Genomic DNA, 14957 nt, shown 5'->3' with positions numbered 1-14957 from the left:
TTATGCACCTCTATCGATCATCCCTCATCCTCCGGCATTCCTAGGAATACAATCCTACTCTGCAAAATCTCTCCCTATCTCAGACCCTCAAATATTGGTAACATCCTTGTAAAAAAACATATTATTTGACCTAATTTATGGAATAGAGAATGATGGAGTTGAAGGTCTATGTTATGCATTCTTCGTGTGATGGAGAGATGTGGATCTCTGTGCTTGAAATAAAAGGCTTTTAAATACCTTTCATTTCAGCTGCAGTGTTCTGCATGACTGACACAAAAAACTCTCGACACAAAAACAGAAAGTGCTGGAAGCATTGAGCAGATCAGGCAACATTCACAGAGAGAGTACATTTTAGGTAGGGGTCTTCAAGGATCTGAAAACATCCAGATTTATTCTGGTTCTGGATCAGATTTCCATGATTTACTTCTCCAAGTACGTTTTTGACAGTTGTTCATCCATCAGATATCTGGTCATGTTTTCATACCTGAGCGGCCTTTAGCTCCGGGGAAACCTGGTGGACCTTCCATTCCCGGATTCCCTGGAGGACCAACTATTGGTTGTGGGCATTCATCCCTTCCTTTTAGACCCTTCTCTCCTCTCGGGCCCTGAAGACCTGGAAACCCTGCAGGGCCCGGTAAACCTGAATAAAGAAGATATCGCCGTGATCATTTGAACAACGATGTTAGCTGGAAATTCTTTTTAAACAATGTGTCGTGTTACAAACAATAAAACATTCTGAGGACTTTAGAGATACAGCGTGGAAACAGGCCCTTCGGCCCACCGAGACTGAGCCAACCAGCGATCAGCCCGTACGCTGGCACTATCCTACACAATAGGAACAATTTACAATGTTACTGGAGTGTGGGAGGAAATCGGAGCACCTGGTGAAAACCCACATGGACATAGGATGAACATACAAACTCCGTACAAACAGCACCCGTAGTCAGGATCGAACTGGGTCTCTGGCATTGTAAGGCAGCAACTCTGCTGTTGCGCCAATGTGCCACTCCCTCTATATTCCTATTCTCTTCCTTTTCACAGAATCACATAACGATTGCAGCATGAAAATCGCCCATCAATTCTGTATCAGCTCTATGTTAGAGCAATCCAGCTAAACCCAACCCCTTGCCCTTCCCCGTTCCCTGCAAATTTGTTACTTTAAGATGCTTATCCAGCTCCCATTTGAAAGGAGCAATTGAATCAGCCTTTGCTAATACCATGGGTATATAATCCAGCTCCAAAACATGCACCCTTGTGTTAGTTTTTGGATCTGCGGCTAATCACTTCATTCAATGTAGCTTAGTACTTGACCAATCGAAACAGTTTATTTTAGTTCACTTGCTTTATAGTCTTCAGATCTCAGATCCTTTAGACTTTAGACGTGAGAGTTACAGCACAGAAACAGGCCCTTCAGCCCACCAAGTCTATGCTGACCAATGATCACCCCTTATGTTAACACTGTCCTACACACTAGAGGCAATTTACAATTTTATGGCGCACCAGAGAAAGTCCACACTGTCACAGGGAAAATGTATAAACACAGTACAGACAGCACCCGTAGTCAGGATCGAACCTGGGTCTCTAGCGCTGTAAGGCAGCAACTCTACCGCTGCGCCACCATGCTACTGCTAATCACTGTTTACACGTACCCCCATCCTATCCCTTCATAATCTCCGGTGTACACGGAAAACAACCCAGTTTCTCCCATTTATCCACAAATCCAGTCTTTAACCCAGTAATATTCATTAAAACCATTCGGCATTCTTCTCTAAAGCCTTTGTACCTTTAGTTAAAGTTAATGCCCAGAACTGGACACAATACTCCAATAACACCCGGCCAATGTATTTTTAAGATTTGTATTGCTTTCTTTTAACCCCTTTCTAGCGGCTCAGTGGTGCAGCAGGTGGAACAGCTGCTGGTGCAGTGATGCTGCTTTCTCTCAGCTCCAGAGACAGGTTCAATCCTGATGTCTGGTGCCATCAGTGCGGAGTGTGCACGTTCTCCCTGCGATTGTGTGAATTTACTCCTGGTGCATCAGTTTACTTCCACATCCCAAAGATAAGTAGGTTACTAAATTAATTGGCCACTCTAAATTGCCCCTCACATGTAGGTGAGTGGTGGGATCCTGTTCTCATCTACTCCCTGAGAGTAAAAGAGTAAAGTGAAAAACAGAATCATTGGTGAAAAGTCAATCCTTTGTATCCTGGTGACTAGTTGAAGAAAGGAACCAGTGGAGACTGGCAAATAGCCACTGTCCATAGGCTTCATTCAACCTTAACAGCATGCAGCACGACAAAGTACAAAATGATCATTTAATTTTCATTTCAATCATGGCAACTCCAGAAGAATGAAATCAGAACTTTCACCCAATGAAGAATGATTTACAAATCTAAAGGTTGGAAGGTAAATTGTTATCGGTATCATCACAACCTTGGTAACCAACTGTTTACGAGTTTGGTGATATTTAGGTCAAACCTTCTACCCTGCCTCCCAGTAATGTGCCTTAAATATGCCCTTAGTAAACATTGGCAAGTTGTTATCTCTGTTATGTCTCACATTTAACATGAGAAAAGATCGGTATAGTCTAAAACAAAAGTTTAATTCAAAGTGGGTCAGAGATCTTTCAGCTGCTTTTGAAGCTTAGAGTCATTTCTTTCAGTATATAACCATATAACCATATAACAATTACAGCACTAGTTGCCATTCCTTTGGCTAATTATCAAAACAGAGATGCAGAACAATTTCTCACTTTATCTTCCACATCAGCCATAATGGGGCTTCTCTAAATGAGAGTCCATTCTGGGCAATATCATATAACATTCTGGCAGCTCTGGTTCTCATTACTCTGCACCTAGTGCATGGCATCCCTGCCTATGATCTGCTGAATTCCTCCAAAAAGCATTTAACAGAAACTTATTGTAGGAAATGCATATTGAAATCCTTCCACCAATCCATTCAGGTCAAAGGCAGATCTCAGCACTAGAGAGACCATGCCATTCACAGTGCCACAACAAGGACGGCACAGTAGGACAGCGGTAGAGCTACTGCGTTAGATCACCAGATACCTGGGTTTGATCCTGACTACAGATGCTCTCTGTACAGAGTTTGTACATTCTCCCTGTGACGACGTGGGTTTTCTCCAGTTGCACCAGATCCGCGCACATTCCAAATACATACAGCTTCGTATTTTACAGATTGGCTTTGGTAAAAACTGTAAATTGTCCCAAGTGTGTTAGTGCACTGGGATCGCTGGTTTGTGCAGACTCGGTGGGCCGAAGGCCTCGTTTCAGCTTTGGGTTTCTAAACTAAACTAAGATTTTAACACTTAATTCATGCTGTCTTGTATGTTTTTGCCATTTTGATCTGTAGATAATGATATCAGCGCTTGTGCTTAAAAACAGGTGATAAAGTGCTACCTGGTCCAAACGAGTTGCCGGGTGGTCCTGGTAGACCACGAGGGCCTGGAATTCCTGCCTCTCCATTGATGCCTGGGAATCCTGGAAGACCCGGATTTCCTGCAACACAAAGCTAATGACATTAAGAAAGATCCTATTTCCCTTACTCAATGTCTGGCTAACAACATTTAGAACAGATTACATAGATAACAACAACGTAAATAAGCATTGATTGCTGACACCGTGATATGTATATTTATTTACAAGGATCTCAACCTCATTCTTAGTAATGTTCTCTCAGCATTTGAATTTTTTTTGTTTTATATGATTCCGTCACATGAGTCTCGTGCTGCAATCAATCAATCAATCAATCAGTTCAATCAGTATTTATTTGTCACATTGCACATAAAGTGCAAGTTAAATGAATTTGTCAGCAGCGGTACAATGATAAAGAACACACAATACACAATAAAAATTTAACACAAACATGTGGAATGTTAGTTATTCGAGCCCAGTGTATTTTTCTTTGTTTCAGCCACCTCTGCCCCATTGAGAACATTGAACATTTGTCCATGGAATTGATGCACTACAAAGCTGCAAATAATATTCTGCACCTTGTATCTTCCGTTTGCTCTAACTATTGTATTGAATTTGAACTGATCTACGTCTGATACATCTGATCTGTTTGGATAACATGCAAAACAAAGCTTTACAATGTAGCTCAGTACATGTGATAATAATAAGCCCAAGTCTAAGCCTAAACCTAATCCAGCCATGCTATGCATACCACCATATGGTATTGATAATAGTCTTAGCAGTCAGAGGGGGCTCATGTTGTCGCCCTCCCCGTGGTGAGCCCCTGTCAACTGACCTCAGTCAGGTGAACAACAACAAACAGAGACAGCAGCAGCAGCGCCACAGCTTGGCGCCAACCCGGAGCATGCGCCCTTTTTAATGCGGGCACCCATGGATGGCATCACCCTGCTGCAGACTTCTGCTGCCTCAAACGCAAGAAGAAGAAGAAGCAGTCAGAGGTTTGAATGAGATCAACAGTCACAGTACAAGTTTGGAGATAAAACCATTATTTAATTAAAATTAGGCTAATGATTGGAATTATCAATTTGCACTTTCAAACCTTTCTGAGCGTCACAGGTAAAAGGGGTGCCTGGTGGTCCTTGAGGTCCTGGGTCACCCATGTCGCCCTAGAAGAACCAAGCAGAAAGTAATCCCTTCAGATACACATTTATATCACATGAAAATAGTAAGATTAAACGAGAACTTACCAGTTTGAAGTTTGATCTTTATTTTATGAGGAGTAACGTTGAGGGATACGTGAAGACCCCGCCAGTACGCATGTGTGTCAATCTTCAAAGCAGCGGTGTGAAATCACAGACAACAGTTATTGAACTGTACATAGTAAGATAAGAGAACCATAATACCAGTTGACCTTTATGATAGAGGGCTGGGAGCGGAGGGCACGTAATCCCTCAACGTTACTCCTCATAAAATAAAGATCAAACTTCAAACTGGTAAGTTCTCGTTTAATCTTACTATTTTACTTCGGAGTCACGTGAGTGACTACATGAAGATTTTAAAGCTCTGTGATTTCATGCCGTGGAAAACGAGTCCAGGCGTCATACACTGCATCAGTAGGCCAATGATGAGTGAACATTAATATTGCATTCAGACATGACATTGATATAGACATGTTGATGCTATTAATGAACAATAGTAACCTCCCTCAACCGGAAGGAAACATACCTAACATAGAGTTGGCAAATACCCCCAATCTGGCAATGAGTTTGATCTGAATATTTGGACAGATCAATAGTTTGACCATCCTGCAGCCGCTAGGATGTGGTCCATAACCCTGCTGCTGAGGTATAGCGGTCCTGGTGGAGTGAGACTCAAAATGTCAATGTTCACTCCAGTATATGCCAGACCCATTTAATCCTCTAAAGAAGGTTTGTAGTGATTCCTTCTAACGAGGTTTATGTAACTAACAATATAGCTAGTCAGAGTCTATAAGACTCTTAAGGACCTTGACATACTGGTGTAGATGCGTGATTACACGCAACCCAAGGTCCATGGGATATGCAACATCTAGTTTGGTCTTATGTCCCGTGTCTACTCTGCTTGACTAATCATGAACAAAACATGTTTATTATAGCCCACAGATATGATCATCCTATCCAGTGCAGCAATGACTGGACCCGTAGCGCTGTACTCAGCGCCATAGCATAACCACTAGTACGTGAGTTTGACCAAGGACAGGGATGTTGCTGGTGCCCATCGGCGAAGTGACGTAGCACAATGTTAACAACCCATATCTCTGCGTCCCTAGGCCTAGGAGGTTTTAAGTTGATGATACCCTTCATAATCTAGATGTCAGAGGGTGAGACCGGACAGAGTGGTGTATGTTCACCGCAGCCAAATGATGAGGAGGTACTTCAGGCGCAGTAAATGGAATATTAACTTAATGTTATAATCCCATAAGACTGAATTTCAAGATGTCAGTCATCCGTGCCTAGTTAAACGTAAAGAAGCATAAACAATACTTCCCATCTCCTATGAGGAATGCTGCTATTTGATGCTATTCCTGCAATCTGCAGTGAGCACTCCCAATGCTTTAGGTTTGACAACCCGAGCCGCAGGAACGGTCTCTCAGAGTCTGTAAGTCAATGAATTGATTGTATCATGCACAGGATGGTTTCAACATCACAACTGAACCAGCATCTTTGTGCCCAGAAATAACCATGTAAGGTTTTATGCTCATTTCCCACATTAGCGGGAACCATGGGTAAATCACCCAGGCAGGCACTATGAAAAGCCGGAAGCGGGAATTTTGCATGACCCGTCCTATGAGGCCAAATGTAGGAAGACATAAAAGACCATTCCTCCCTTGTGTAGCGAGAATGCACCCTTCGCCACTGATATGCCTCGTATTTTTGCAACTGGTGATTGAGCCTGGATGCAAGCATCTCGATCGTTAGTGTTCCATCGATTCGCAATGTCATTAAATACCTTGTGATCGCACATTCATTCTGTGTTGTCATTGATTTGCATGATAATACACCAGTGCTAAATGCGGTTAGGTAAAACTATCACCGGATACTTTGATTTGATTGTACATTAGTGATGAACATATTCCTCCACCAAAGTGTATCACCTTGGACTGTGCATGCAGATTATGCATATTCACACACCCTTTAATGCACAGAACGCACCTGGTGTCCATTGGCAGTTGATACCATGACTGAACAATTGATAACTCGTACTAATTCCATCTGCCTCCGTAACTAGAGATGGTATTAGTAAATTCCCCATCTTTGAGCAATAGCATCAGTTTGTGAATGACTGAAGATTTACGGATGAGAGGTTTAGTGGAGCAACGCTGACTACTGTTCGTCCACCATTGTGACTTTGATAGTTTCAGCTGCGAATAGCAGATGTCTAATCTTTTGTCTCAGAGCCGAATCCCAGACAAATAAATGAATTGATTGTATTCCAATAATCAATAGTTTGAGTTGGTATCAGCTTGATTTAAATGTAACTGGACGGGTTAGAACCCCAATTTATCAAATATAGCTATGTGCTGATAGCTAATTAGTAAATTCAGTATGTTCAATATCATCCAGATTGGTCATAACACTTATTTGTTAGCTCTGTGCAGTCAAAGCACTGATTGTAGTGATTTGGTAAATAATCTGGAACCTGAAGTTAGCCCATTTTGCAACGCCACTGAGTGTCTCATTGCCTCATCCAGTTAAATTTCAATTATCTCCGAACACTGTGAGCGGAAATGATCACATGGAAGTTATTCAGAAATGTCTATACTGCACTTGCGGTTTGAGGCTGTTGACAATGATCAGTCCACATCTCCATAATTGTGAGCCTGCCTTGAAAGGCTACTCCAACCATACCTGTTGTGCAGTATAAACTAATCTTATGTTATCCCAAACCAGGGTAAATATTCAAACCAGTGTAAATATTACCAACTTGTATCCGTGACAGGAGACATCATGATGTGGCTCCCTACCTTCACACCGCCGGATGGGGAACTTCCAGGAGTTGCCTCAATCAGCTTCATCCTTCCACATCCGAATGGGAGGACTTATGCAACCCGACCCAGGAGCTGCCTCAACCATGTGTGCATGATTTTGCACTTCTGCTCCTGGGAGGTAGAGGAGCTCGAGTACGGGGTTGGCGCATCTTCCAGGAAGGCCGTTCTGGGCTGTGGCCTAAAAAGACCTTTGTCCTGGTTGTACGGCCTTCAAGCTTTCACCAGCTTCAGTGTATCGTGGTTTGCTGGTGGGTGCGTAGGGGTGCTGCTGCTGGAGATGTGAGGTCTTGCGTGATGATGTGGCCTTCATGAGCCCAACGGCCCTTGTCGAGCTTCTTGACTTGTTTCATCAGGTTGCCCAAATGGCAGTATCCCCCTGATAGCTGTTCACCGCAGGGACACTGAGCGAAATACAGTTCCCTGGTGCTGGGTATTTGGTAGTTGTTATTCAACAGCCTTCTCCTACTGCTGGTTATGTTGTTCCTGCACCCCGAGCACACTTGTGGTATCTTCAGCCAAACCCCTGTCTTCAGAGTCAGCCCAGAAGTGACTCCTAATGCTCCCCTCTGTCGAGAGAGATGCATTATGCAGCCCTCGATAAGGTGCTGCCATGGGCGTCCTAGGACCCCATGGTGACTAGAACTCCATATACCGGAGCATGTCACATTGGAGCATCAGCTCCATCAACCGCTCCATGCGGGATATGCGATCATAGTCACTCCCGACGGCGGTGAGTCTTCACAGCCCGACTCGTCCGAGTCTTCGGGCCTGTCCGACTTCTGCTTGGCCTTCCCGCCAGTTTGTGGCGTCGATTCCGACTGTGCAGGTGCCAGGTCGGAGACGGCTGATCAATAGCGATCCAGGTGCAGCCTACCGCTGCTGACTGCTCGCAATTCCGCGGTCCTCCTCAGTCAGTCTGGATGCGGTCCATTCCTGTAACATTCTCATAATAGCACAAAACAACCTTTGAGTTAGGATTTTACCTGCATGTCCTGTTTTAAACCTTCTGCTGCAGGGGCAACGCTCCTCCCGAGCCTGGTCTCCTGGTCTTAGTTGTTGCAGCTGGGGTTCCCTCTGTGGTCCTTGTAGAAAGGTTTCCATGTCGGGTATTTCTCCCCCGAGCTTTACCTCCGCGGTCCCTATAGCAGGGCTTCTCCGCGATGTTCTCCAGTCGGGGCTTCCCCCCCCCCCCCCCCCCCTCTGAGCTGGGTATCCCCGCAGTAACTGCAGCCGGGATATCCCCATGGTCCCTATAAAAGGGATAGCCGCGATTTGCAATGTCGGGGGGGGGGGAGGGGGGGGTATCTGCTCTGGGTGCCATCAGCACCAATATGAAGCCGCTGGTTTTCTGCCAGCGGCTCGGAAGGCGCATCCACCGCCGCCCGCTCCCCGCGTTCCGCGGTCTCCGGAGCGGTTCTCCAGGTGCCCCCGGCACCAATATGAAGCCGCTGGTTCCACCGCCAGCGGCTTGGTAGGCGAATCCACCGCTGCCCGCTCCCCGCATTCTGCGGTCTCCCGAGCGACTTGGTCCGTGGGCAGGCATCCCCATGACCGGGGTTCCCTGGAAGTTGGTGACTGGGGTTCCCCCTAGTTCCGACTTTGCCCCGGACTTTTAGCAGGACCTCTAAGTAGAGGTTCCTGCAAGAAGATGAAAAATCTGAAAAAGTTTTTTAAAAACTTACCTCAGGTCTGTTGCTGGCAGGAGAATCACATCCATCCTGCCAGTCGTCACGCAATGTGATAGACGATATGACACACAAGCGTACTGGCGGGGTCTTCACGTAGTCACTCACGTGACTCCGGAGTAAAATTCCTTATGCTTAGGCACCCTCAACCCTTTTTGTCAGTTCTGCCTATTAGTGGATTATATATGTAGATTTTTAAACAAAGTTCTGTCATTAAATTCATGGCCAATTTATGCTGGTCTCAACATAGAGCATAGAACAGTACAGTACATAAACAGCCCATGTTGCCCACACTATCTGCACCGAACATGATGCCAAGGCCATCTCCTATCTGCCTGCAAATAATCCATATCCCTGCATTCCCTGCATATCCAAATGGCTATCCAAACATCTCTTAAATGCCTTAACTCCTCTTCTGTGCCATTTCTCCATGTTCTTTTGTCCTCAGTCAAACAAATAACTATCCATCTCTGCGTTCAATATTTCTAATGATCCATCTTCCAATAACCAGTGGAGAAGAGTATTCGACAGATTCATCACCCTCTGCGAGCCAATATTTCTCTGCTCCTCAGCTATAAAATGACTGGTCCCCTATTCGTGGATCGCAAGGAAGGTGATCAAAGGATTCAGCAGGCTTCGGACCAGTTGGAAACGTGGGCAGGGAAATGGCAGATAGAGTTTAATCTGGACAAGTGTGAGGTGCTGCACTTTGGGAAGCCAATAGACAATAGACAATAGGTGCAGGAGTAGGCCATTCGGCCCCCTCGAGCCATTCAATGTGATCATGGCTGATCATCCCCAATCAGTACCCCGTTCCTGCCTTTTCCCCATATCCCCTGAAGTCAAATGTAAGAGGAAAGTATACTGTAAAAGCCAGGATCTGGGCAGGCATTGATGTACGGAGAGATCTAGGGGGTGTAAGTCCATGCTCTTTGAATGTGGCAGCACAAGTGGATAAAGAGGTAAAGAAGCATATGGTATGCTTGACTTCATCAGTCGGGGCATTGAGGATAAAAATCAGGAAGTCAGACATTGGTTGGGCCACATTTGGAGTATTGTGTGCAGTTCCAACTGCCACACAATAGGTAGCTGTGGGGGGTTTGGAGAATGTGCAGAGATTCACCCGAATAGATACAAAATGCTGGGTAACTCAGCGGATAAGGCAGCTTCTCTGGATTAAAGGAATTGGTGACGTTTCGGGACTAGACCCTTCTTCCACAGGCAACAATGACCCATTGTGGGCTCCAACTTTCCTTGGTCATCAGTGGTGGCTCTGATTTGTTCTGAACTTTTACATGCCTCTAGTTTCCCTTTCCCCTAACTCTCAGTCTGAAGAAGAGTATCGACCCGAAACGTCACCTATTTCTTTTCTCCAGAGATGCTGCCTGACCTGCTGAGTTGCTCCAGCATTTTGTGTCTATCTTCAGTGTAAACCAGCATCTGCAGTTCCTTCCTACATATTCACCAGGATATTCCATGGATAGGAGTGTATAAATCATGACAGAATAGACAAATTTGCATTTTTTCTTTGGAGCACTGACAGGCGAATTGATAGTAGTGTATAAAATTACAAAAGGCATAGTTAAATTGCAGAGAGGGGGAGGAGTGGTGATAATAAAGGGAACGTCCATCTTAGGCTGGAGACTGAGGTTGTTGTCAGGAAAGAATGCTTCTGGAGAGTCTAGTTAATAGATTAATAGATTCTAGTTAATAGTTAATAGATTTGTGATGCATGAGGTTGTTGGGACTGTGAGATGCAGACACAGCAAATGTTAGATTTCTGAAACACAAGTGAATGCTGGAAATACGGAATGTTGGAACTCATTCTCCCATTTATCCAGTTTCAATGAAGGATCATTGACCTGAAACATTATCTCCACTGAATGCTTCTTATTGAGTCATAGTCATACAGCACAGAAACAGGCCCTTTGGCCCAACTTGTCCACGCTGACCAAGATGCCCCATCTACACTAATCCCACCGGCCTGCAGTTGGCCCATATCCCTCTAAACCTGTCCTTTCCATGTATCTGCCTTTTGACCAGCTGAGGATTTCCATTATATGAAAATCAAACAAAACTGCACATGTTGAAAATCTGAAATAAAAGCAGAAAATGCCATTAAAATGCATGTGAAGCAGCACCTGTGAAAAGAGAAACCACCAACATTTTATGTATTTGAACCTTCATCAAAGTTGACCACTTCTCGTTGCACAGGTCCTGCATGATCTGCTGAGTTTTAATGGCATTTTCTGTTTGTATTTGAGTTTTTCCAGGATATTGATACACAGCAATGTTTGATTCAATTATTGTTCCTTTTTGTTGGCTCCAGAATCTTGCAAAGGACAAAGGACATTTATTGTCACATACATCAATTGGTGCAGTGAGATTTGAGTTACCATGCAGCACACAAATAAGATAAACACAACACTTTAGAATTTAACATAAAACATAAAAAACATCCCCCCACAGCGGAATCAACGTTTCCCACTCTGAGGGAAGGCACCAGAGTTCTGTCCTCTTCCTCTGTTCACCCATGGTCGGGGCCTATTGAGGCCACCACTGTTGCCGCAACGGCGGCCCCGATGTTTCAGGCCCTCGAATGGAAGAACACTCTCAGCGGCCTAGAGCCTCCGAATCGGCCGCTTCCTTTCGAAGTCCACAGGCCAAGCTGGGCAGAGATTCAACGTTGGTGACCTTGGCGAGAGATCCCAGTGGCTGGAAAGTGAGCGCCGCCAGTGGCTGGAAGCTCCGCAGACCACAGCTCCACGGTGTTCAAAGTCGGCAGTCCCAGCACTCCGGAGCTCCAACACGGCAATTCCAGGTAAGGCATCGCTCGCTCCGCGATGGAATCCAGTGCTGCGTCGCTGCTGAAGCTGAATCTCTGGCCGGTCTCCGGCAGGAAAGGCCGCGCCAATCCAGATGGTAGGCCGCGAGGAGGGGGCGAAGATGCGGCTCGGAGAATAGTCGCATCCTCGACCAGGAAGTGACTAAGAAAAAAGTTTCCTCCTCCCCCATCTAAAAAAGACCAAAAGACCTCCAAAAACAAACTTTAAAATAGACTAAAAATAACAAAAAGAATGATAGAACAGACAGTTGCAGGCGAGGCAGCCACACTCAATGGCGCCACCACTCGACGCCATCATTACAGCATTGATCCTGTAATACTTGTTCACACCTATTCAAGACCTTCCTGAAAAGATTTCAATACCATAGGCCCACTAAATTCTGCACTAATTTACAACTACCTAAACGCACTTCTCCACAGCTAAATTAGAGTATACAAAGCATTACTTTTGTATTAATTCGAAGGTAAAATGAATGTATCAGCTTATTACACTTGACAATTTCTGGAAATAAGATTATTCTCTACAATTGTCCTCAGTTGATGAATATTAGTTTTCCAATTCTAATATAGAATTTCTATTGAAACCACAGGGAATGTAAAATCCATTTTAAAAAAATCAACAAGAATTATCAGAGATAGTTCATGCAGGGATTGGATGTAAATTAATTTGATAAATGCGTTTTAATTAGCTACTTTGATGCAGGTAAATACGCTTTAAAACAGGAAAAGTACCTCAGCTCCTGGATAACCATCGAGTCCAAGTCTACCACTGGGCCCACGCTTTCCCTGTAATAGAAAGGGTAAAATATTGTGGTTAAGCTGTGAATGCAAACTTTACATTCTGAAACGTACATTTATTTTAGAGAAACACGTCTATTGCCTTATTGCTGAATTGTTGAAGCTAAGAAAGTTAAAACAAATGACCTATTTCATTGGTGGAATATGATAATGTTACCAGGAACAAATGGATCATTCTCCAAAAGTCTCAATGAAACAGCTGTCTGGTGTTCATGACCCATTGAGTTGTGCACCATAAAGTGGATCCTGGCAATACATTACTTTCCTCAGCAGTCACTGGACAGTGTAAATGTTTCTCAATGACAGCAAATGTTATTGAAACAATGAAAGTACCTTTCTCCATCGTCTCTTCATTGGTCTGTTTCAGTCCACTTCCTAGCCATCTTATGTGGCTCCACATATACAGTATCTATCTATCTATCTATCTATCTATCTATCTATCTATCTATCTATCTATCTATCTATCTATCTATCTATCTATCTGCCTATCTATCTATCTGCCTATCTATCTATCTATCTATCTATCTATCTATCTATCTATCTATCTATCTATCTATCTATCTATCCATCTATCCATCTATCCATCTATCCATCTATCCATCTATCTATCCATCTATCCATCTATCCATCTATCCATCTATCTATCCGACAGATGGCACAATGGGCTAAGTGTTCGGCTGGCAACCGGAAGGTAGCCGGTTCGAATCCCGCTTGGAGTGCATACTGTCGTTGTGTCCTTGGGCAAGACACTTCACCCACCTTTGCCTGTGTGTGAATGTGTGTGAGTGATTGGTGGTGGTCGGAGGGGCCGTAGGCGCAGATTGGCAGCCACGCTTCCGTCAGTCTGCCCCAGGGCAGCTGTGGCTACAGAAGTAGCTTACCACCACCGAGTGTGACTGAGTGAATGAATAATGCGATGTAAAGCGCCTTGAGTATTAGAAAGGCGCTATATAAATCCCATCCATTATTATTATTATTATTATTATTATTATTATTATTATTTATCTATCTATCTATCTATCTATCTATCTATCTATCTATCTATCTATCTATCTATCTATCTATCTATCTATCTATCTATCTATCTATCTAGATATTTAGATATAGATATAGTATATATATATATAGTATCTCTCTCTATATACATATATATATATGTGTGTGTATATATATAAATGCAGTACCACCACAATAAACTGCATATGGTTTGAGATCAACAACTACAGAAGCTGGGTCAAACTATAGAGAGCAGACCAAGCAGAATGATTGAAGTGTAAACAAATAAACAAGAAGGGGATGGCTGCAATCATCAGTACCACTATTGTTCAAGCAATACCCTTTTAAATTGTCCTGTCCATGTCCGCATCAAATCTAGCTATCAGCTGTGAAGAACTACTGTGGTCCAGTTGCCCCTCAGAAACATTTTTGAGAAATCTATACTTCAAAATTATCAATTTCTTAAAACTTACATCGCAAGCAGACATATATTAAAGGACATAAAATAAATTAGTTTTAAACCTTGCTCCCCAGAACACCTGGCAATCCTTCCATTCCGGGATAACCCTTAAAATAAAAAGATTATCATTAGAACAGAGGACATTGACTGCTGCTAAATTATATTTTATTTCTAAAATGTTGCTAACAAGTAAACTTAGTGTAATGTTGTAATCCAAAGAAAGTTGTGTTAACCCCAATATATGAAAATGTGTTCCTCCATGCGAATATGAATTTTTAAATTCCAGTGAAAGAATTTATGTAGCAGATTGCCAGTCTAATGCTTCGTTTAGTCCAGAGATACAGCGTGGAAACAGGCCCTTTGGCCCACCGAGTCGATGTCCACCAATGAGATAGAGCCAAACAGAGATGAAAAAGCTCTTCTGGTGAGAGTCCAACACGGGGAAACATCTCTGTAAATTAGAGTAAGGATGAACAGAGGTGGAGACAAAACATCTCACAAATGATAGTAAAATCTGAAGTCATTCAGGCATGGGTTGTATGTTCAGGTTCCAACACATGGAAAATCCAGGAGGCATGTCTCAGGGTAATGAACATGTACTGAGACCCACGCAGACTATCACAAAATGAAAGGTAGACACAAAATGCTGGAGTAACTCAGCAGGACAGACAGCATCTCTGGAGAGAAGGAATGGGTGACGTTTCGGGTAGAGACT

General features: G+C 43.7%; 1 protein-coding gene across 1 annotated transcript in view; it reads right to left on the bottom strand.

The window, feature by feature from the left end:
* Positions 1 to 14957, bottom strand: part of LOC116979501 (collagen alpha-1(IV) chain-like) — a 51361-nt gene that overhangs the window by 17579 nt on the left and 18825 nt on the right. The window contains exons 4-6 of the mRNA XM_033031010.1: positions 4531 to 4597; positions 3417 to 3515; positions 485 to 640 (exon numbers count right to left, since the gene is read on the bottom strand). Coding sequence (XP_032886901.1) covers positions 485 to 640; positions 3417 to 3515; positions 4531 to 4597 — 322 coding nt within the window. The remainder of the gene's footprint in view (positions 1 to 484; positions 641 to 3416; positions 3516 to 4530; positions 4598 to 14957) is intronic.

Source organism: Amblyraja radiata, chromosome 13 (genome assembly GCF_010909765.2).
Source record: "Amblyraja radiata isolate CabotCenter1 chromosome 13, sAmbRad1.1.pri, whole genome shotgun sequence".
Lineage (NCBI taxonomy): Eukaryota > Metazoa > Chordata > Chondrichthyes > Rajiformes > Rajidae > Amblyraja > Amblyraja radiata.
The sequence above is the reverse complement of the archived record's forward strand: the minus strand, read 5'-3'. Positions and strand labels throughout refer to the sequence as shown.